The following is a 25358-nucleotide window of genomic DNA, read 5'->3' as shown; positions in this document are numbered from 1 at the left end:
TTAACATAATTATAGTGTATATTTCTCCCAGCTATGAGGAGATACTTTGAACCATTTCCATATGTATTTTAATTTGCCTCTCCGTTTTCTATGGTGGGAAATTTGGATGTTTTGAAAAATTGCCAGAGCCACACAAAACAAAAAAAAGCAACCAAAACTCAGCCAGAAAAAACATTTCTCCCACTTTCCTCTCAACTGCTCCAGTATTCCAGAAAGCACAGAGGGCCACATTCTGATGCCATTGACACCCTGTACAATTCTCCTGGAATCAATCAAGTTGCACTGAGTACAAGTGAGAGCAGAATTTTGCCCAGAGATTTTATTGTGGTGATAAATCACAGAGCTTTTAAATTTCAACCTTTATTTTTGTAGTGCTACATTATTTCCATCTCCTGAAGTCTCAAAATAAGGGTATAGATCAGGACCAGACACTGACTATCTTAAAGACCGCCTACTAGCCCCAGATAACTGGGCTAGCTCACTACAAGGGGTGAATAAGCTCATTGGCCATCATTTCTGCCCTCCCATCACTGAGATCTTGACATTTCCACTCAAACATGAGTACAATATAAGGGTCACATTCCACTTGGGCAAAACAGGAAGAGGGAGCTTAACAGAGAGAAAGAAAAATAGAAAAGGTGAGTGGACATAAGGCAAAGTTAAGAGACTGAAAAACAACCCTAGAGAGTGGTGGTGGTGGAGGAAACCTCTAGCTAGCTTATTTTGGGGAAGAAAGGAGGAATTCTCTCTTCAATAATGTCTACAACAGGGTTGCTGTAGATTTAAAAAATGTTTTGAATTATACTTGGGAAAACACACACACAAACATGCATACACATGCACTGAAGTCTTGGGTATACAAACACAAACCATGATTGCACAACCCAAAAAGAATGTGCAAGGCTTGCAAGACCTGGTATTCATGCTCCTGTGTGGCACCCTGAAAATGTGACCCAAACTTTTAACATTCATACTTAATTACCCGCTTCTTCCTCACAACACTCTCCTCCTCCCTCAAGTCATAACTGGAAGCATTCAAGAAGGAAAATGTGAAAGATTTAGTCACTTTGAAAGAATTGCTGTTATTGACACAATACTGTGTAGGCATCTTGAAAAAACTTCTCTCTGTATTTCTTCATCCTTATTCTGTCCTGGCGATGAATCCTAGCAAAACCCTGAGGGTACGTCTACACTACAGGGCTTTGTCAGAAAACCAAAATATTTTTCAAAATAACGGACATGCTATTTCACCATCCCTGTAAACCTCGTTCCAAGGGATGGCTCAAAATAGTGCTTTATTTTGAAATTTGGCACCATGTAGACATGCCAAATTTCAAAATAGCCTATTTCAAAATAAAATCGATATACAAATTACATATTTTATTTTGAGTTTAGGGTGCAGTGTAGATGCCCCCTGAGAGAGCTCAGTATGAGTATGAAGCACCAGGCACACCTGTGGCACTACAATAATATGGAGATGAAATTGTCATATCCTTCCACAAACTCAGCTTTTTAGTAAGGGTCCAGATCTATCCACTTCCATCAACTGGAGTCTTGCCTTTGATCTCAATTAGCTAATCCTGAACTGAGTGAAGTAAATACTCCTGAGTGAAGATCTCAGGATTTGTCCCTGTAGTAACCAGATCTACCCATGTTTCCAGGCATGCTCATGTTTTGTCCTTTTTTATTTTAAAATACTGACTCGAAGACAGACGTCTAGATAAATGAGAAAGGTACACGCAGCATTAAAAAGGGTGTTCCCGCAGCGTGTTCCTGCATGTTTCGTATCAAAGCTCAATATCCTTTGTGTGTATGTGGGGGGAGGGGCAGAGAGAGGAATATTGAATGTAGGGAATTTTTCAAATGTATCACCATTTCCAAAAATTTATATGGGTTAATTTTTCTGCCACTTACTGACATAGTGAAAATGAATAGCAGTTCTCAGCATGTCCAAACAAGGCAGCAGTGCCTCCCGATAGAGATTTGGAGTTACCCATTGTGACACACAGGAGATTCTGCTTGTAATTGCCTGTTCTCCATTACTTTGCACTACCAAAGACTTGGTTTCTGCAACTATACTTAACCTGCTTCAAAAAAGGCTAAACAAATTTCTCTTCAGATGCTGCTGATACGATCCTAAGGTCACATCTCCACTTACTGGAGAACTGATGCTCTAGTAAAGACCCGCTAAATCGAATGCTGAGGGTGCCCCCGTCGGTGCCGGTAATCCTTGCAGCATTTCTCCCATCAACCTCCTGCTGTGAGGCTGCCCCAGAAAATCAATGCAAGATGAGGTCTAAGTTGGACTATTTCACTAGGAGGGTGGTGAAGCACTGGAATGGGTTACCTAGGGAGGTGGTGGAGTCTCCATACCTAGAGGTTTTTAAGTCTCAGCTTGACAAAGTCCTGGCTGGGTTGATTTAGTTGGGATTGGTCCTGCCTTGGGCCGGGGGCTGGACTTGATGACCTCCTGGGGGCTCTTCCAGCTCTGTGATTCTATGATTCTACATCACCACCAGCTACACAATTTATGTAGCTGGAATTACATATCTTGCATTGACTTTCTCTGCCTGCGTAGACCTGGCCTAAGAGCAGACAGAAACCAAGCACAGGCTGTCAATGTGTCTACATTGCAATTACAAACGAGCCCATGGCTGGCCCATGCCAGCTGACTGGACTCATGTGGCTGTTTAGACAGTCAGGCTCAGACTGGAGCCTGCGTTTGGTTCTCCCTCAAAGATGGGAGAACCCCAGAGCATGGGATCCAGTCCAAGCACCAACATCAGCACCTCAATGAAACAGCCCTCTGATTACAATCCAAGCAAGGAACTGAATCTTCAGTATGTCCAGAGCTGCCAGAACTGCATTGTTAGAACCATGTGCAGTGATGAGAGTTAGCATAGAATTAACTTGCTCATACAGGTCTCTGCTCTTCTCCTCTCCCTGTTTCAATAGGCTTTGTTTTCTGTCAGTGTGTGACTGGACACTGTTCTTTGGTTTTAGATATTGCATGGAGGCTTTTGTAAAATGGCGAGCCTTACTGTGCTCTCTGTAACCCATCAGGTTCAGGTTTTCCTCCTTCAGTGGGGCTGCCCTATAGTGAGGGACCCTCATCAAAGAACATCCAATCACTGGCTCTATAAAGTCACCCAAAGTGCTACATTATCCCACAGATCCAGAACTGTCCTAGTGGGCCATGACTTCACAGTCTCTGATGTTGCTGTACCCCCACCCTACAGAGATCCTTAAAGACTCAGATTAGATCTTGATCTATGTCCTGAAGTGGAACCAGTGGAAGATGCAGAACTTTGGTATGTGCTCTCAAGGTTTTGTCCAGCCAAGGACGGGGCGCTATTTGAGGAGAGCTTGAGTTCTGCTTAAAGCCCATGCCCTGACTCTAGAGGCAGTTCTTAAATGTAAGAGTTGGGGTTGCTTGTAGCTTTGCCTTTGGGGCAGGGAGTTTGTTACAAAAAGAGGGAGGGGCAGGGTGGCTAAGAACAACAAAAGGCTGGTTATTCAGGTAATTTAAGGATCATCATGAAAACATTGCCAGATAGTCCACTTAAAGGATGGGGGCGGAAAGTGTTGTGCTATACAGGGATCTGCATTTGGACCACTGCTGTTAAATTCCTTATAAATGTTCTTGAAAAAGGGGTGAACAGGGACTAATCCAAAGCTGACTGCAAAGAGTTACAAAGAAATCTCACAAAACTGGGTGATTGGGCAACACAAGGGTAGATGGAATTCACTGCTGAGAATTGCAAAGTAATGCACATGGGAAAATATAATCCTAACTATAGATACAAAAATGATGGGAAACACTCAAGAAAGATCTTGGAATCATTGTGGCTAGTCCCTTGAAAACATCTGCTCAATGTGCAGTGGCAGTTTAAAAAATAAAAAGCTAACTGAATATTGGGAATCATTAGGGAAAGGATAGATAATAAGACAAAATACCATATTATAAAATCATTGTAGGCCCACATCTTGAATACTGCATGACGACCTCATCACCCCATCTAAAAAAAAGATAAATTGGATTTGGAAAAAGTACAAAAAGGGCAACCGAAACAATTAGGGGTAAGGAACAGCTTCCATATTAGGAGAGATGAACAAGACTGGGACTTTTCAGCTTAGACAAGAAATGACTAAAGGATGGGGGATATTAGATGTCTAAACAATCACGAAAGGTGTGAGAATATAGAATAAGGAAATGTTATTTATTCCTTCACTAACATAACACAAGAAGCTGACCCAATTACATTAAGGGTATGTCTAGACTACATGGCTCCATTGACGGAGCCATGTAAAATAGTTTATTCGGCATAGTCAAAGACAATAAACATGGCCGCCGCGCTGTGCCAATGATCAGCTGATCCGGCACAGCGCGGCAGTCTAGATGTGGATCTGTCAGCAAAGGCTTCCCCAGCCGACGGATCCACATCTAGACTGCTGCGCTGTGCCGGATCAGCTGATCATCAGCGCAGCACGGTGGCCATGTTTATTTTAATGAAGCGGGGATTATTTAAATCCCTGCTTCATTGACTATGCCGGGTAAACTAGTTGACATGGCTCTGTTGACGGAGCCATGTAGTCTAGACATACCCTTATAGGCAGCAGATGGAAAACAAACAAAATAAATTGTGGAACTCTTTGCCAGAAGATGGCAGAAAGGCCCAAACTATAACAGGGTTCCAGTAAGAACTAATTAAATTCAAGGAGGTCAGGTCCATCAATGGCTACTAACCAGAATGGGAAGGGATGGTGCCCCTAGCTTCTGTTTGCCAGAAGCTGGGAATGGGTGACAGGGGATGGATCGTGATGATTGCCTCTTCTGTTTATTCCTCCTGATGCACCTGGCATTGGCCACTGTCAGAAGACAGGATACTGGGCTAGAAGAAACTTTGGTGTCACTCAGTATGGCCATTCTGATTTTCTTATATAGAGCTGAAATGTATCTTCCCCCTGCTGTAACCCAATAGACCCCACTTCCCTTCCAGAGCTGAGAGCGAGCCCAGGAGTCCTGACAGGGTCTCTCTCTCTCTCTCTTCCCCTTCCTCTCCCCCCGCCCCAGATTTAGTAACAAAGTAAGAATATACATTAACATTTTAAGGCTAACTAGTGTCCCTTAAGTGACTTGCCACAAGATGTCAGAATACATTAGTGTTAGAGCTGAGTTGGTCTAATATTTATTTAATTTTCTTTCTTTCATATAGGAATTAGATACAGGGCTCCTGGTAACTGCTAAGTTGTCTGTCAAAAAACCAGAGTTTTCCAGCACCTTAGTTGGATAGAGATGATGTGGGGAGGGAACAGGAGAGGTAGAAGGAATTGGTCCCCCCACCCCACCCCATTTGGTGCTTTGCTTGTACTGAGCATGCTCAGTAACACTGCTGAAGCTGCTGTCCTCAGTCAGCCTCCCCATGTTGTCACTCTCTCCCCCACATCATGGCATGCACAGGAGCAACCCTGCTACCAAAATCTGAAATGGTACCCCTGGCCAGCGATGGAAGCTGCTGTATTCTACATGTGGTTGAGTTTCCATAGCCCTTTCACATTTAGTCCTATGTTCAGTGAGGGTATGTCTACACTTGCAGCCTATTTCAGAATAGGGCTGCAAATGTAGGCATTCGGAATTGCAAATCAAGCCCGGGATTTAAATATCCCACGCTTGATTTGCATCTTTCCGGACGGTCTACACGCGGCAGTGAAACGGGCGTTTGAAATAAAGCCCTATTTTGAACTACCTGTTAAACCTCATTGCAGGAGGAATAACAGGTAGTTCGAAATAGGGCTTTATTTAGAACGCCCATTTCACTGCCGTGTGTAGACACGCGCAGTTATTCCAGGCTTGTACATTTCAAAAAATGGCGCCCAGCTGGGAAGATGCAAATCAAGCGCGGGATATTTAAATCTCGAGCTTGATTTGCAATTCCAAATGCCTACCTTTGCAGCCTTATTCCGAAATAGGCTGCAAGTGTAGACATACCCTGAGTTATAAAGTCTGGAGGTGACTTAGCCAAGGCTCACCTTGAAATCTGCACATGAAACGGGTCATTATTATCATCCTCAATTCCTGGCCAGTTGGAAGGGAAGGAAGCTATTTCCCATTCCTGTTGCACCCATGGTGGTCAGGATCAGTACCAGGTCCTGTAAAATGCAGATATTCTTCACTACCTTATTGAATGGAGGGCAAATGCATTTCATCTGCAAGTCTCCTGATGCACTATTAATCATAAACCCATGAATAGGTGAAAAATCCAGCTGTGGAAAGACAAGGCTGAATGTACTATAGATACTGAACTAATAAGCAATTGAGTAACAGTGTTTATTATTATTTTACCATAGAAGTCTATAAGAGTTTTGCAACTAACTTCAACAGGCATTTAATTTGGTCAATAGTGCCATACGTGTGCCACAGAACATGAGAAACAGCAAGTCTCTGCCCCCAAGGTTTTTACAGCTAGTATCACATTCAGGAGCAAGAGAGCTGGAGAAAAGCTTTATGGAAGTGTAAGCAAAAGAAAAGTTCTAAACGGATCTTGAATCAGGGATGCTACAAGGCAATACAATAAAAGGGAGGCTGGTCCAGCCATAATGAAAAATGTGATGTGGTGGAAAGGCACTGAATTTTGTGTGGCAGAAGGGTAAAAAAGGAACATTAAGGAATGAAGAATGGAGGGAGAGGCTGGGTTTGAGGGGGCATAGGACGAAAGTAGATCTGCAACAAAAGTGGAAGCAAACCTGTAGACAGTGAAAGTGAAGGTGAAAAAAACATCTTAATCTGGAGAGTAAACTAAAGAAGGAATTCAATGGAGAGAGACATGATCAGAACATCAGTACAAAAAGATCTTTCATGTAATGTTTTGGATAGACTGGGGAGCTAGGAAGGCTAGGGGGACAGAGAGAAAAGAACTCATTGATGTACATGCCAAAGTTTAGCTATTTGGACAGAGAAGGGTGACTGTGTTTTAGAGACTCTGCAAAGAGAGAAGTAGCAAGCTCTAACAGGAGCTGAGTTGTGAGGCTGGGAAAAGACAAAGAGGAGTTGAACATCATGAGCTTGGGTTACAGGGAGGGCAATCCCATATATATTCTTTTACACTAAGAGCTCTATAGAAACTGATATATATGAGCAGAATCTAGTGTGATTCTGATATATATGGGCAGACAGAGTGAATGCTAGAGAGGCTGCAGTGATACTGACAAGGTTAGGGAGAGCATACTGACCACAAGTAAAAGCAGCAGCTAGTGTAGGAAACAATACCTAGAGATGGATTAAGAGCTATAGTAGTCAGGCCCGGCCAAAGGGTTTGCAGGTCCCAAGGCAGGACACTGGAAGCGGGGGCTCAGGCCCAGTTGGTGGATGGTGAATATTCAGCAGCACAGGGCCTAAGGCCTTGCTTGCCTTGCCCTAGGGCCGGGCCTGATGGTAGTGAACAGCCAAGCAGTTCATTCCCCCATGGGAGGCCTCAGAAGGATTTTACATGCATTAGTTTTAGAAACTAGACTGTGAGCAACTCAAATAGTTGAGCTACACCCCTCATCTTCTCCCTCCTCCCCCCACCAACTGGAAAGTCTCTAAATCTAACTGAGCAGGTGCCATTCCCAACCCACTCTACAATCACAATGCATACAGTAAGACAATTCTAAACTCATCCACTTCCTGGGGGTTGGCTTTGTTAGCAAAGATTAACAATGAGGTAATATAAAAAGCCTCCCCAGGTTTAGCTGCTCTGGGAGTGCCTCCCTCCAGATTGCTCAGCCCACTCCCTAGATCTTCTCTCCTAAGAGAGTCACTCCTGCCTCCCACATATCTAGGGTGGGGTGATGAGTCACCTGACTCAGCAAGTCAGCAGAGCCTGCTTAACCATTTTCTGGCAGGATCAACAGCTTCTAACAGAGCTGGGTTCTCTCACACACACATTGCCAGCCTGTTACACTATCTTGAGTGTTTCTAGGGGCCTATTTCTTGGATTTAACTTGTCGATTAATGAGTTGGACCCACATCTTGGGTTCTTAGAGGACCACAGTCATAAAGTGTTACTAGAGCTTTCTTCAATACAGCACCACTGACGCTGATCAGTGGGAATTGCACCTGCTAACACTAACCAAGAGTTGGGTTCCAGAGTGTGAAGGGAATAAGCTGCTATCAATACAAACATCACCTTGAAGGTATCTAAACAGAGGTGCCAATGAAAAATCTAATGACATTCCTCAGTGAATAAACTAGCTGACAGTTTTGATCCTTTTTTCTGATTGTTAACATTTAAAGCTGCATTAGTAGATACATCCTGACTTCATCAGACTGCCTCTGCAATCAGATTAAAATGTATTCTCTTTGATAAGCACCATGACATGTATAAAATAAGTGAACCTCATGGGAGCACTGCACAAATCTATTTTTTCAGATATTTTAGATCCTTTACATTCAAATCTTGACACAAAAAGTGAACTGATAGGATCTCCAGGTTACATACATCCAGCCATGTATAACTAAAGAGAGACTGAGAGTCATTTTGGGCTCTGAACACTTTAATATACCTTGAAAGTTAAGTCTTCAGTTAACAAGTGTCCCTCTTCCTTAAGTGGATTAAATTATTAAAATAGATTGAAATCAAAGCAAATGTTGTGCTTAAGTTAGGCGCTGAAACCAAGCACTGCATGTCATTGCTGCACTCGCACAGACTTCATTTCAGTGAAGACCTTCCTGGCAGCATTTCCATGTTTACTTTTTAAAAATTACTCCAGGCTGGAGTGCGTGAGCTTGAAATTTCAACATGAAGCCTTTAGGTATCTCTAGTGCCTTCTGCAGAGGTTTGTTGTGAGCATTTTTTCCCAAAAAAGCGCAGATGATGTGCTAAGTGCTCTGTGGTCAATAGGACAAGGTGCCAACTCTGAAGAGCTGGACATGTGTGTAACACATAGGAAAAAAATGTGCCTCTTGTCTTTTTCTAAGTGATTCCCCAACTATGGATTGTGACCCCAGTCATCGACACATGGGGTGATGAATATGTCTGAACTACTTTACAAAATGGCATCTTCCGGTGGTGTGGCCTTGCATGCACCACTGGTGCAAAGTCATGTTGCATGGAGGTTGCCATTTTAAAGAGCAAAATGGAACTCTCTATACAGTGTGACCTTGAGGGCATCAGACAGGCCAGGTCACAAGTGCAAGTTGTTTTGTAGCTGTCTGTGGTCACGGGAATTAATAAGTCTTAAAATGGGGTCACGCAGGTAAAAGTTTGGGAACTAATGCCTGGTCCATGTAGAACATAAAAGTTAACTGCTGCCAGCTAATGAATTCCTCCCTTTAGCTCAGTGGTGCCCAAACTCTGGTTGTGTCCCTCCCTTACCAGTAATGGAATTTGTCCATGCCTCCCCACCCATTATCACACAGTTGTCTCAGCAGAAGAGTTTGTGCTGAAGGCAAAACTGGGGACTGAACTGAGGATGAGGGAAGAGCTAGATCTGGTGGAGCTGCAGCTGGGGCCAGGCTGGGCTGGGTGATGCTTCCTCTCCCATTCCTCCTGTGGGCTGGCCTCAATCCCAGCCCTCCTTCCTTTTGCCCTCTGGCCCCCATGCCTCTCAGTTTGGGGACCACTGTTTCAGCTCAAGTGGTGGCAGCCTTGATGAAGTTCCTGAGGTTTAAACCGCACTAATGATCCAGGCCCTCACTGAGCCTTCTTTAATGGATGCCAAATACATTTCCTCCTGCGAATGACTAAAGAAAAATGGTGTCAAGGCTGCATGTTCCTGGAACACAGTCATGGGCAGCACAGAAGTTTCTGGTGCCTCTCTGTTTCAGGCCAGCTCTAGCAAAGGCCGGAAGTATTGGGGACACCTGCGGCTGCAGCCATCGCACACTTGGAGCACCACAGCTGATTGTACTGGGCTCATCTGCTGTAATACAGTGAAGCCTGTTGGCAAGGCAGCCAGGCTTTCCACAGCATGTTTGCACTGATTAGCTTTAGATTAACAGAGAAATGTAGTGCTCAGTTCCCCTTACAGATGGGCTAAAATCGCAGTGCTTGGATCCAGGATTAGCCAGGGTTGGGCAGATGAGTCTGGGATTCCAGGGTCTGGGATTCCAGGCAGAACCATGGAATGCAGGGCTGTACCTGCCAGTTGTGGTGACCTACACAGCTTGGGCTCCTACAGCCTGCATCCCCACACAGGGCCCTGAGAGGGCAGAAGTTGGGGGGGGGCAGACCCAGAGCTGCAGAAAGTAGCAAAGAGGCTCTTCTGAGGCGAGCGGCATGAGCCTACAGACCAGAGGACTCAGGAGGAGCAGGGCTGGCCATGCAGCCCCCTGCTCCCTGCCCACCCTAAGCAACTGCATCCCTGAGGCAGATCCAGAGGAGTTAGCAGCACAGAGCTCCCTCTCTCTACTTAGGCCAATGCCTGGCAGGCTGAGTCTGCAGCCCATGCCCTCAGCAAAGGTCTGGCTCTGGCAAACTTCTCACAGCCAGCCAGGCCCCTGGGGTGCTGCTCTGCTGTAGAGTGCTCTGCAGTGGGCCCACACTCCCCCACTCCTCCTGTGGAAGGAAAGGAGGCAAAAGGGCCACTTATCTGGGGCTATGTCTACACTACAGGGGTTTTCTGGGACACGTATCCCAGAAAAACTCCGTCGCATCCAGGAACTGCATCTGCTCTTCCGCTTTTTTTGTGGAAGAGCAGACTCGCTGTTTTGGAAGCCCTGTCTTCCCCCTCCCATGAGGAAGAAGGGCTCTTCTGAAAGAGGAGGCTTTTCCAAAATTTGGCCCAGTGTAGACCCTTTCCCAATAGATCACTGTAGTGCAGACATAGCCAAGGACACCAGAACAGGGGCAAGGAGGGAACATGCAGCCTTGGGAAAGGCAGCTCAGCCAGAGTGAGCTGGACCTTGTCCTCCCTCTCTGCTGTGTCGTTTGGGCAGGGGAGCACAGCTGCCGGCTGCTTCTCCAGCCCATAGACTTGTACCAATCACTGCAACCCGGAGAGTGGCAACTGGGTGTAGCAGGTGGGAAATGGGACTGGCCACGGTACTGAAATGCAGCATGCAGCTCTCCAGGGTACCACAACATTTGGGGCAATTTGATGCCCCAAATTTCACGGTGCCCCACACAGCTGTGTATTTTGTGTATCAGTTAAGATGGCCCTGACTGGATGGTGCCAAAAAGAGTCTTATGGACTGTAGTAGATTTGCAAGGAGATAATTGAACATGGAGTTCAACCAAGTCATACAAGCTTCTCGGCAGGAGGACCAAGGGAGATACGAAGTATAAAGGGCATTGACTTAAGGCCATGCTTGTGTACTTGGCTGAATTAGGATCCCAGCTTTTGGAACTGAGAGAACCCAGCTGGCCCTTTGGAAGCACTAGCTGTTAGACTCAACTCTCAAGAGGGAGAGAGCTTTTGCAGCCTTCAGTTTTGACAGACCATGCTGGGGGAGGGAGAGCAATTTTGTGAATCACTGAGCACTTCAGCAGAATCTAAAAGGGAACAATTGTCAGGTAAAAATATTGTTTTAAAAAAAAGTTAGCCCTGACTTGGGGGCGATAGCCTCTTTTAAAGGAGAATAACACTATGCGCTTTCCACAGCAACGCACACGCACACGCACAGATTCCTGAATTACAGATTGGGAAACTAAACACAGATGTTAAGTGAAGCACTCAAGGTTACACAGCATGTACTAAGACTCCAGAATTCTGGACATTTAGGCCTGTGCCTCTCCAGCAAGGTGGTGGTGATGATGATGATTTAATCATCTTGGCTACGTCTAGACTGGCATGATTTTCCGGAAATGCTTTTAATGGAAAAGTTTTCCGCTAAAAGCATTTTCAGAAAAGAGCATCTAGATTGGCACGGACTCTTTTCCGCAAAAGCACTTTTTGCAGAAAAGTGTCCATGTCAATCTAGACGCGCTTTTTTCACAAAAAAGTCCCAATTGCCATTTTCGCGATCGGGGCTTTTTTGCGGAAAACAAATCTGGGCTGTCTACACTGGCCCTTTTGCACAAAAGTTTTGCGCAAAAGGGACTTTTGCCCGAACGGGAGCAGCATAGTATTTCCGCAAGAACACTGACAAACTTACATGAGATCGTCAGTGCTTTTGCGGAAATTCAAGCGGCCAGTGTAGACAGCTGGCAAGTTTTTCCGAAAAAGTGGCTGATTTTCTGGAAACACTGGCCAGTCTAGTCACAGCCCTTGGGTATTGCATTAGAAGCAAGAGAAGATCTGGGAGCAGGAACCAGGGACTTCAATTTTTTTTACATTCACACTAGCAGAGTTTAGTTTAGTTTGATTTTAATTTAGAGCTCATGAAGCTAAGTTGACCTAATATTTAGCTCTTGTCTGGCACTTTTCATCCATAGATCTCAAAGTGAGGTCAGTGTCATTATGCTCATTTTACAATGGGGAAATTGAGGCACACAGAGGGACAGTGACTTGCCCAAGGTCACCCAGCCAACCAATGGCAGAGTCAGGAATTATACCCCAGTCCTTCCACTCCTCGTGCAGTTCCCTAGCTACTAGGACACACTCACAGCCATCCTCATCCATATGCAGTTGTGTAGGGCACCTGAAAATTTGGGGCATCACTGGGTCTTAATGTCCAGGGCTCACTGAACTGTGGCGAGCCCCACTCGCCAGCCACGCTGTCCAGCAATTTGTGCATGCGCAGATCATTCTGCGTATGTGCAGATCGCCTGAACCCGGCTCTTCCAGGTTGTAATCTACTCATCGTTGGCGAGTACATTACATAGTTTGTTGAGCCCTGTTAATGTCCATCCACTCACCTCTTTCCGTCCCTGTTCTGTGGCTCTGGTTTCTCTGGAGAGAATCTAGTTAACTTAAAAGTGAATAAGCCTGCCAGACCTATTAGAAGACCACTGAACCTGTGAAAGAGCCATTCATGGTAATGAAGCCATTTAACAGGTATTTGCCAACACCAGGCATACACTGTCAGTTTCTGAATTTACTGTGTTAGGAGAGAGGACCTGAGTTTAAAATTTGTTTTAAAAGTATTTTATAAGGGTATGTCTACACTACAAAGTTAGTTCGAACTAACGGACGTTAGTTCGAACTAACTTTCATAGGCGCTACACTAGCACTCCGTTAGTTCGAACTTAATTCGAACTAACGGAGCTCTTAGTTCGAACTAGGTAATCCTCATTCCATGAGGATTAAGCCTAGTTCGAACTTACAAGTTCGAATTAACGGCTGTGTAGACCCTTAATTCGAACTAGTGGGAGGCTAGCCCTCCCCAGGTTTCCCTGGTGGCCACTCTGGCCAACACCAGGGAAACTCTACTGCCTCCCTCCTGGCCCTGGACCCCTTAAAGGGGCATGGGCTGGCTACAGTGCCCGTGCCAGGTGCAAGCCTGCCAGCACCCAGCCAGCAGACCCTGCACCTGGCACGGATCAAGCCAGCCACCCGATGCCCCCCAGCCCTCCCCCTCTTCCCGGGACCAGGCTGGAATAAAGACAGATTCCATTTTTGACCACAATTGTCCTTTATTTTGTACATCAGGAAGAGGGGCTAGGGAGGGGTAAGTGGAAGGAGGTGAGGGAGGAATGGGGTACGAGCCCCCGATGGGGAGGACTGGGCTGACTCTGCGGGCTTCTGGGGGTGGAAGCTCTCCTGCAGCCCCCCAATTGCCACTTCTCCCCAGATGGCAGCCTGCGGCAAGTGCAGCCGGGCTGATGGCCAAGTGGTGTGATGTGCCCAGTGTGGGTACTCCGGGCACTCCAAGCCAGGACTGGTTTGCAAGTGGGGCACCCCTGAGAACTGTCTGTCCGGGGTGGGGGTCGGGACCCTTTAAGCGCAGCCCTCGGCTAGCCTGAGACAGCATCTCCACACTCTAAGTCCTCTTCTGATGCCCTGCCGGCACTGCTTCTGGCCATCCTTAAGCCCGGTTCAGGGTCCACTTAATGTGGACATGCTAGTTCGAATTAGCAAAACGCTAATTCGAACTAGTTTTTAGTTCTAGACGCGTTAGTTTGAATTAGCTTAGTTCGAGTTAACTAGTTCGAGTTAACTAATTCGAACTAAGTTAGTTCGAATTAGCGCTGTAGTGTAGACGTACCCTAAGTGTATTGCTGAAGATTATAAAATCACATCTCTAAAAAATCATTGTACTCCTCTATCGGGCATAGGAGAACCAGTTTAATAGTACTGCCTAGAGCCCCATAAATCCTAAGGACAGCCCTGCACACATTACCCTAGGGACTAAAATCCACAATTTATCCATAAGTATGGGCACAGCCTGAGCAGTAGTAATGGAAATTCCCCACTCCCGGTCTCCCCACTGCCCCGTTAACATGCTGTACTCCTCACCTAGAAAGTCCATTTCTAGATACCAATGAGAATTATTCAGTCTCTATGGAACTTGCTGCTCAGCCATGGCAGCAGATTGTTTTGAACAGCTGATATCAATACATTTAACAGTAGTGAATGTCATTTTAATAAACCAAATTAAGCTCCAAAAAGTACCTCTAATGAAGTAACCACATTTACCAGCTGTTTTACACTGAATGTGCAATTTCTCCCCCTACATCAAGTTGCAAAATCTGACAAATGGGGAGAGTTAATCTAGGGCTGCAGACACAAGATAAAAGAGATGAAGAGGCATTTCCGGATGTGATCTTCAGTATTAGCAGTTTCATTTAATTCTGATCTGGAAACTAGAGCTAAGAGGATGGGAGGATGGTTCTGGAATGTGGCCCTCAGAAGCTTTGTTCTACAGCATGTGGGAGAAAACTACACAACTCAGTCATTTTTAAGGGAATCCTGAACATCTGGAGCTTTATTGTGCCTGATAGGCTTAGCAGTTTTGAATAATTGTGGGGACTAGAGATCGTGAAGCCACAATAGAACAGGGGGGAAGGAAGGTACCTGTGAAAACCTCCTTTAAGGAGAGGGAACAACAATGCACCTTTCTTTTGCTCTTAGTTCTGCCATCAACACAAAGGAGTAGGAATGAACCATGTCTTCTCAATGCCCACTTTGAGGCTCCTCTCGCCCCACAATGGAAACCCTAGAAGGTGACATTTCCTATGTCTGGGGCCTGTAAGAATGGTAGCTGTGCCCATCCACTGTGAGGGTAGGGGCAGAAGAGTATAAGAGGTGGAACCTGCTTGCACAGATTTTTCCCAGTGCTGGTATGACTGCACGTCTGGAAACAAACTAGATTTTGTAATACGTATCCCCAAGGTGGAAATTCCCCTGGGGGCTTTGCACCTTTCTCTGTAGCCCCTTGGTGCTGACCACTAGTGGAGACAGGGAGCCAAACTCAGTGGGCGGCTAGTCTGATCCTGTTTGGCAATTCCAACATTCCAATTGATCAGACACTAAGCAGCTCAGATTTCTTTCTGTCTGTGGAATGGATGATAGAATGGGGTCCTTGCAAGTAAGAGTGGGGAATCTCTTTTCAAGTCCCGGCATTTCCCACATCCCAAGTGAGTGCCCTAAACATTAGGCTATAGAGTCTCTTTCCTGCCCCATGACTATTTAACTATTTATACAAAGTAAAACAGCTCCAAAAGGAGAGAGACCCACCTTAGAATAACCAACACCCTTGAAATGCGGGAGAGTGACGTTCCAGTCTCTCCACTGAATGAGACAGAGCATGGATTTGAACCAGCCTCATATGTATCTTAGGTGGACACCTGAACTCTTGAGCTATTGGCTCTTCTAAGACACCTACTCCTCAGCCCCCAATGAAAAACTTCAAAATATCTCAGTTTCCCTCTGGTGAGGAGTAGGAACAACTTTCAAAATCTCCGAAATGTTTGCAGGGAAAAGAAAATTGTTTCCCATCCAGCTCTGATTTTTTTTCTCTGGACTTTAGACCTTGGCTGCAGTGCTCTGAGCCAGCATGGTATGTTGTTTCTATGTCCCACAGCTGTGGGATATTTTTGAGATACACTTTTTCAGTCTTCACCCTTGGGGAACTGGGATGCCCCTACAGCCCTCTCATAAGTTCAGAGACTAGAACTGCCATTAATGAAAGAGGCACAACAATTGCTGTGAAGATATCGGAGAATATTCCGTTAGGAACTGCATAATTGCAAATAAAAATGTATTAAAGAAAACATATTTTATAAGATGCATCGCCTGTGGAACCCACTGATGCAAGATATTACTGAGGAAAACAGTGCTGTAGGATTCACCAAAGGATTAATAATTTATAAAAATAATAAAAATAACATCTGCAGTTCTACTAGGTAGGATAAACTTTATCAGATATATCAAACCTCCTTCATAAAACCACAGCATACCAACTACTAACCGTCTCAGGTTCGAAAGAAGCTTCTCCCATAGGCATGCTATTGCAAAATTGTCTAGAATAGGTTTTTTTTCCCCACATACCTATAAAGCATTCTGATTTCAGCCACCATTGCAAATTAGATACAAGACTGGAATGACCACTAGACCATGCAGCATGACAATTCCTGTATTAAATAGCACCAAGATGCGTATTAAAATAGCGTTATTAAATAAATGTTTATTGAGCCAAGACATTCAGTAAAGCTGTTCCTTCTAAAGACACTCTTCCCTCTGTGCTTAGAGACTGCAGAGGTCTATTGGCAGTGCACTTTGTCATAGATATTGCAACTTTTTACAACACTAAGGCACATGGACTGAAATTGACCTCTATTTAGAGAGACTGTACACTAGTTAAGTCAGCTGGCTCTCCACACCGGGGTACTTTGTGGTTTGAATACAAGCCTTAACACTTATTGCACTTCCAACTTTTTAGTTAGTTGTGCACTACAACCAGAAGCATACGGTACAAACAGCAGTAAACGTAAGCAAAAGCCAAAGTTCACCAGTGTTATGTAGAGTGTGGTAGAACAGTAAAGGCCATCGTTGATATAAGCCCAAGATACATTCCAAAAAACTTGGACTTATAGCAAAACAACTTAAAGCAGGGAATTTTTTTTCCTGCAGCTGACTTCCATTTGCGCAAATTGGTTTGGTTTTTTGTTGTTTTTGTTATTGAGTTTTTTGTGCAACTTAAGAGAGGGGAATGGGAGGACCGCATCAGTTCTTCCAAACGTCAATGACTTTAGTGTAGAATGGATGTATAATAGCAGGGAAGCCCTGTACACTATCTAATAAAGCTGCTCACTCAAGATATTTCCACCAGCCCAGAACACAAACACAAGCATAAGAAAACCAAACCCTCCACCTCATTTTCTGAGCTGATGCAGATTTGTTCCCGCTGTTTGCTGAACCACGAGCTGCACATCTAGAACAGCTACATAGCAAGAAGCAGCCTTTGGCTTATCTATACTTGTCTTCTTCTAGGAAAAAATCTGCAAGGCTGCTTTCAAACAGTAGCTCTCAGGCTCAGGGCAGTGAGGCCCGAGATGACTCCGAGTATGGTTCTACCATCCAAAAAATCCATTGTACTGTGTATTAAATTGGATTTTTGGAGTAGATAAAATACGATTCAGGTCAGTAAGATGGTTGTTTTGAGTGAACTCTGTGGTTTTACTTAGGAGGCGTTGTCCCCTGCAATGTGAGAAGGTTCTCTCATCTCTTCTGATTTCAGTAAGTTTCTCCCACCTACTCAGATTGAACAGTTAAGAAACAATAATAATATAAAGCACACCCTCCTGAAATGCTGAGCAGATGAAATATATTTAGAGCCCTGCACAGATGCACAATTGGTAACTGCATCCATCTCTGTACAAATGATCTGCGGATATCCAAATTCGCAGGTGCAGATACCCACAGATATAAAGTGGATATCCACAAATTTGCAGGGTTTTAGACACAACATTTGCATCCATAGCTACAAAAATGAGCCACAGATATTTGCATCAATATCTGCAAATGCAGACACCCATGGGTATAAAGCAGATATCCACAGATTTGCAGGGCTCTAAATATAATCTAAAACCGACAGTAAAATCATAGAGCATAGGATGCTGAATTTAAAAAATCTAACTAAAAAAAAGCCAAATGATGTGGGGTTTCTACTATGAAAACATTGTGAGAGAGTCGCACACTCGCAGGAGACAATTAAGCCCCACAGGGAGGACAGAAAAAGCAATTGCTCATTAGATCAGATTCCTAAACAGTGAACCTGCTGTGCTAGCTGTACTGAAGTAAGTCAGTAGTTTTCCCTTGTCTTTTCCAGAAAATGACATCAGTGAAGGATGGAAATGGGAGGAGTCATGTTAGTGAACATAACGATGACCACAACTTTGTGTCAGCAGGTCATGAGTAAAAGTGAATGCTTGTCTCTTACTTTGCAGGTTCCTCGGGCCAGAGCCCTGTTCAGCTACAGAGGACAAAACCCTGGTGAACTGAGGTTCAATAAAGGCGATATCATCGTCTTGCTTCGACAGCTGGATGAAAAATGGTACCTCGGAGAAATGAATGGTGTCAGTGGGGTTTTCCCAAGCAGCTCGGTGCAGGTTATCAAACAACTTCCACTGCCACCGCCCCTGTGCAGAGCACTTTACAACTTTGATCTGAGAGAGAGAGATAAAAATGAAAATAAGGACTGTCTGACATTTCATAAGGTAAGGTTGCCTGCCCATCTCTCAGGGGCAGGTATTTTAACAACTGGGTGGTTTCTCAACCATGGGTCCTGTTGTCAGCATCACAGAACCTTGCAGGTCTATAGCACCTTTCACTAAAGATCTCAAAGCTCCAGGCAAACAAGAATTAAACTTTTCAGCACATCAGTGCAATAAGTCAGTGTAAGTATCATCACCATTTTACACATGGATAAAGCAAGGTAGAAAGGTTGGGGCTTTCAGAAGTGCTCAGTGTAAACCCATCTCTTACCAAATATTTAAGTCAATGATTGAAAGTCCCACCTAAAGGACTTCCCCAAGGACAGGGCCATCCTTAGGACTTATGGAGCCCTGCACAGTACTATTAACCTGATGCCCGTATGCCCAACAGCAGCCCAGGAAGCACGGGGAGGGGGAAGAAAGGGAGGGATGATGATTTTTTAGAGATGTGATTTTATAATCTTCAGCTAATAAAATAGTTTTAAAGCAAATTTTAAACTAAGATCCTGTAGACTAACACATATAGTAAATTCAAAAGTTACAGAGGGGCAGCCATGTTAGTCTGTAACTAGAAAAACTTAAAAAACAACCAATAGTCTAGCAGCACCTTAAAGACTAACAAAACATGTAAATGGGATCATGAGCTTTTGTGGCCCCAACCCACGTCTTTAGGTGAATGAAGTAAATCCAGTAAATTCAGAAATGGATAGTGCATGCCTGGGGTTGGCAAATGCATGTTAAATGTCTTCGTTACCACTTGAATGGTTCTTTCACAGATTCAGTGTTCTGCTAATAGGTCTGGAAGGCTTTTCCACTTTTAAATTAACAAGCTCCTCTCTGGAGAAAGCAATGCCACAGAAGGGATAGAAAGAGGTGGGTTCCCCACATTTTCAGGTGCCCTATGCAGCTGCATATTCTGTGTATGGGTAAAGACAGCTCTGCCCTGGGACACACACTTGATATTCAGAAAATGAGTGAAAATTTGACTGAGGTGGAAACAGAACCCAGAAGCCTGATATTCAGTCTCTTGTCTTAACTTCTGACAGGTCTCCTTTAGTCAATTAGCTGCTGATTGATTAGCAGCAGTACTCTAAACTCTGGGTGAGTTTGCCTTGAATGAGGCTTAGTTATAAAATATACAGAGAATGGCTTAATAGTCGGGGGACAGAGGTCATCTATGCATTTTCAACCATTCCTTTTGGACTGTACATTAGTGAAGCGATACCTGCATGATTCTACACACATTTGCCATCTGTCTTGGTATTCTACTGAAATTACAGGACTTGCGTTTATTCTTTTTAGAGGAGATATTTTTCAAGGTAACTCTCTTCACAACAATGTCAACGCTCCCTAATAAGTCAAAATTAGGTGACACATTAAATCTAGCAAAGAAGCCAATGCCTACAGGCTCCGATATCCTAACGGAGACGTCACCTATTTTTCCTTTCACTTGACAGTTCAGCCCCTCATGCTGCTGCAAGTCAGTGACAGAAACAAGAAGTATTCTAGAGGGGCATAAGCACAAAGTTAGCAGGCTTGATGGATTAGGGCTGGGGGAGTGGAAGGCTGAGAAAAAGAAAGTTCAAATATCCCCAAACCAGCCATTATCTCAAAAGGGGATGAGGCAGAACCAGAAGAGAAACACTGCAAGTTCTCACTGAAGCATCTGCTGCTGCTGCTCTCTTTGCATTGTCGCTTTAGAGTGTGGTTTCTAATATTGCTAACAATAACACAAGGGAAATGGGGAGCCAACAATTTTTTTAAACTTTCCTCTCTTTCATGCCGTCTGGTTTTGTTTTCTTTTTTGCTTTATTTGCCTTTGTTTCACTGCTTACTCATTCTATTTATTTGCTTTTTGGAGACAGCGCTCATTTCCACGCCTACAGCTCTGTTAGCACACGGAGAGTTATCCCACATATAAAACAGGCAGATGCTTCTTCGAGGAGGGGATAACACGCTCCCAGCTTTGTGCCTTGCAGCACTAGTGAAACAGCTCACAATGGTATGTTCTCCCTGAAGGAGACCAACTGCTTTAATATCACCCCTCATGCTGGGAAGGGTCTATGAAGCTTCCTTTATGCACCCAACCACAGCAGAGGGATTCTGAGCTCAGCCCACCCCACATAACCTCCTCTCTACTACTTTTGTCCTCTATTGAGGTTATTTGCACCCCAATGAGTGCTGGTAGTCTGCAGAACTTAGGCACTGCAGTTGTGATGAGACCTTTATGGGTGATGCAGGGTGAACCACAATCTGGCCCTGGATGTTTAACTGCAATGATTTAAGAGTCACAGTCCAGATGACAAGTGCTATCAAAGTGCACTGTATTAGTATGAACAGAAACACCCAGAAAGAGGGCTTGATTCTTCCCTCCTTCATCTTTGTGAACTCATTTATACCTGCACAAAAGGAAGGCAAAGTTCTACCAAACTGTAATGGAACCCTCATCTACCCACTTTGCATAGTGATGTAGGCCAGAGGGGAATTCAATCAAGACGATTCCGCTCTCAATTGGAATGCGAGAATCAAATGTTACTCTATGACTTCTCAAATTAATTCAAAGAAAAGAAAAATGTCAGTTTGGTCTCATGCTTTTTTGGACTTTTTCTCCCTGCAGGTATTTAAAATAAATCAAATACAAATATATTTTAAAAGTATAATATTCCATTTCTGGGTTGCACAGAAAATAGATCTTTCCAAAGGGTTTTAGCCACCAGTTAATATAAAATGAGTTTTGCTCCAGAGTATTTGAAGTACTGCTGGGCCAGTAATATTAGGGTATTTCAACCCTTAAAATATTGGCTTATATGAGTTTCTTGGCAATAGACTGCCAGCGGCCTGGAAACTTCTAATGGTTTGTATTTGGTACAAATATGAAACGTCATTTTATTTGTGCAAGTTAATTAAAAAAGAATTTCCACATGAAGAAAACCTTTTAAAAATCTCGCTTGGTTTTCAAGCTTTTTTTCATTGTCCTTATTTAGCAAAGCATAAATGCACACGAAGCATGGAGATAGACTTAAACATGTATTGAAGGCTAAGCACGTGCCAAAGACCTTTGCTGAAGACCTGTGTTCTCTACAATGGACATACCACTGAGGCTGCCTAATGATTTTGCCTTGAATCAGTGACAGGTCAAATCCATCTTCACACCTACTATCTGCCTATCCCACACTGAAAGGTTGGTAACAATATACTTCTGCATTTCAGGGCGATATCATCACAGTGATTAGCAGAGTTGATGAGAACTGGGCAGAAGGCAAGTTAGGTGATAAAATAGGGATCTTCCCCATCTTGTTTGTGGAGGTAAGTGCAACACATTCAAGAAAACTTATTCAGTCCATTACCATAGTAACCAGCTGACTCCAACCATGCTCAACAAAGCTCCTTGTGTGGCCCGTGATGCTAGAAGGAATTCTCTGGTTTGTGTCACATCTCATTTAAATGAGTGTGCTAGTAAAGAATGGGAAGTGGCAGCCAAGGAAATATCCTCAAACACTGTCAGTGTGGTTGAGAAGGACCAAAGCTCTCAATGAAGGGGTAATTCAGACTTCTTGGCCTATTCAGTCCTTGGCATTTTGCTGACACTATGAATAAGGGTGGTATTGTCATGGGTTATGATGGGGTTTGTAATGTTAATAATTACAATTAGTTGAAAAATTTATATTGAAACTCTGTTTTGTTGGGGGTGGAAACCCCTTTTCATTAGATAATGACATTTTTCATTTTTTTGATCAAAATATTTTAAAAGTGAAAATTCTCAAAATTATTCATCCAAGTTCTGATTCTCCTAATCATTTGTAGTGGGAAAAATGAAAGAGGGTTGTTTTTCCCCACCAAAATGACATTTTTCAAATGTTTTTCAAAATTTTGTTTTAAATAAACTGTTAAGCAAAAATTCCCAAAAATATCGTGGAAAAAAATTGACAAAATAGTAGGGCTGTCAATTAGTCACAGTTAACTCATGCATTTAACTAAAAAAAATTAATCACAACTAAAAATTTTAATCACACTGTTAAACAATAAAATACCAATTGAAATTTATTAAAATTTGTAATGTTTTTCTACATTTTCAAATATAGTGATTTCTATTACAGCACACAATAGGTGTACAATGCTCTCTTTATATTTTTATTACAAATATTTGCACTGTAAAAAGGATAAAAGAAATATTTTTCAATTCACCTCATACAACTGCAATCTCTATATCATGAAAGTGTAGATTTTTTTTTGTTACATAACTGCACTCAAAAACAAAACAATGTAAAACTTTAGTGCCTACAAGTCCTCTCACTCCTATTTTTTATCCACTCAGACAACAAGTCTGTGTACAATATACAGGAGATAATGCTCACTTTTTGTTTACAGTGTCACCTGAAAGTGATTAACTGAAAAAAACAAAAGGACTAAGTGTACTTCACAAGTTCTACATTGTTTTATTTTTGAATGCCGTAATTTTTTGTATATTGATTCTACATTTGTAAGTTTAACTCTCATGATAAAGAGATTGCACTACAGTATGTGTATTAGGTGAACTGAAAAATATTGTTTTTCAATTTCTTTTTGCAGTGCAAATATTTGTGATAAAAATAAAGTGAGCACAGTACACTTTGTATTTTATGTTGTAATTGAAATCAATATATTTGAAAATGTAGAAAACATCCAAAACTATTTAAATAAATGATAGTCTGTTATTGTTTAACAATGCAATTAATCATGCTATTAATTGCAATTAATTTTTTTTATCACTTGACAACCCTACAAAATACAGACTTGCCCTTTTTGATCATCTCTATTAATAATACATTTCCACTAGGAACTATCTTGAGATCAACCGATTTTCTATAAAGCACAACACATTTATCAGGTAGTAACAGCCTTAAGTGATTACCAAACTGCCCTAACTTCAAAGCAGAGATTTGGAGAGGGTTGTGTATTGCATTATAAATGTCCTTGGCCATTTAGTCCTTCCCTACCCACAACATTTTTTGTTTAATACTGAATTGGTAATTAATGGTATCCCTAAGTTTAGCGTGGGCTATAAATTGTAAAATGCACACACAAATCAAACTACCAAGATACAAATGGAGATAATATTAAATTAATTACAGAGACATTTGTTACTTATTCCACAAATTCTTTATAGAGAGAAACTAGTAAAAATATTACTTGATGTTCTAATAGATCTTGTAAAATGTGTCTTCATTTCATAAAATAATTTTAACTCAAGTAACTACTTCATCTAGCATTAGCTGGAAAAAATTAATCATGGCCACTGGGGAACTACAAATTAATTATGAGAAGGGTAAATATGGGATAGTTTGGGATATACAAGATTTCTTTTGATTTTGGCTTTACAGACAATGATAAGATTTGTATTCCACTTTAACCAATCACCTAGTGTGAGTGGAATTCAGATAAATAGTTTCAGTTTTAGACTCATTTCTAATTACTTACAGAAATAACAATATAATCTATGACTTATTTCTGTAAGTACTTGAAGATGAGTCTATGTATATACATATTCACACAACCTATTTTAAATCTCGCTTTAATATTGTCTTTGGGATTGAGGAGGAGGGAATATAAAAACAACCTATGCTCTTAAATAATGATACTGTAGGGGCAATTACTTATTCCATGCTAGATTGATTATTTTTTCATCCTCAGTTCTAGGCGTACAGCTTCAGATGAGTGGGCGAGAATCTCAAAGTTTTGCAATTCTTTAATGTCAGCAGTAAATCATGATTAATTTCTCTGGCAGCCATTGTGGTAAGGAAATTGCCACCACATGCCTTTTGCTATTAATATTGATGTGCTTAGCAGTTCTGAAGAAATCCTGTTGAAACAGACGCTATTTCTACACTGCAATTTATGGCAGCAGAGCTTAGGTTGCTAAGGGTGCTAACAAACCGAGTGACATAAGTTACTCTGACTTAAGCACTAGTGTGGACAGGGCTGTCGGCAGGAGAGCTTCTGCAGGTGATTTGATTTTGCCGACAGGAGAGCTCTTTCCAGCACATAGTCTTCACTGATGCAGCTGCGCCACTGCAGTGCTGTATTTCTTGACATGCCCTTAGTCTCTATGCAAACTGAGGGGCAGACTCCCTAAGATCCCTGCAAGCTGCATAGCCATACAGCTGCCTATTTAGTGCCACACAGATGGAAAGGGAATCTAGCCATGACCAAAGGAGAAGCAGCCTTGCTCCAGCTCCAAGTAGCTTGGCCTCCAACCAGCCACTGCTGAGGGAGAGATGGCCCAAACCTGGCCCCAGCCCAGAACTGCTACAACTGGAGCACCCAGTCCCAGCTTCTGCTGCAGCCCCCACTTGCCACAACCAAGGTGCTCCTATCTCATCCTGAACCCAGCAGCAGCTGAGGCAGTCTGGATCTGCCATAGCTCAGGTGCCACTCCCCTGAGCAAAACACAGCCCCTGACCTGGATTTACCTCAGTGCCCCTCCCATGACCTTAATCCAGCCTTTGACCTGCAGGGGCCAGAGCACCTATCCAGCCCTAGAGATGCTGCAGTAGGAAGAGGTGCCTCTCTCTGCCCCAGCCCAGGTATTGCTGGGGGGGAATCCTCTGTCCCTGACATGGCCCCAGAGCACCTCCCTGCACCCCAAACTCCTCATTCCAAGCCTCAGTGCTCACTCCCCCAGCCAGAGCCCTCACCATCTCTGCCCCAGCCCTGTGCCCCCTCACTCTTGATCCCACTCCCACAGCTCACACCCCAGAGCCCATACCCCAAACATCTTCCCCATCCCCTATTCCTCTCCCATACTGCAAACCCCTTTGGTCCACCCTCACCACATGAATTTAGTTATGTGCACCAATACAA

General features: G+C 43.3%; 1 protein-coding gene across 4 annotated transcripts in view; it reads left to right on the top strand.

Moving 5' to 3' along the window:
* The window catches only part of SH3RF2 (SH3 domain containing ring finger 2), a 117931-nt gene that overhangs the window by 26457 nt on the left and 66116 nt on the right, over window positions 1-25358 (top strand). For 3 of the 4 annotated variants that reach the window (XM_014576271.3, XM_075900303.1, XM_006128554.4), the window contains exons 3-4: window positions 18252-18521; window positions 21729-21824. In XM_014576271.3, coding sequence (XP_014431757.2) covers window positions 18252-18521; window positions 21729-21824 — 366 coding nt within the window. The remainder of the gene's footprint in view (window positions 1-18251; window positions 18522-21728; window positions 21825-25358) is intronic. The other variant, XM_075900304.1, reaches the window with a different exon arrangement.

Source organism: Pelodiscus sinensis, chromosome 17, assembly GCF_049634645.1.
Source record: "Pelodiscus sinensis isolate JC-2024 chromosome 17, ASM4963464v1, whole genome shotgun sequence".
Lineage (NCBI taxonomy): Eukaryota > Metazoa > Chordata > Testudines > Trionychidae > Pelodiscus > Pelodiscus sinensis.
Note: the sequence above shows the minus strand (reverse complement) of the source record. Positions and strands in the feature narration are given on the sequence as shown.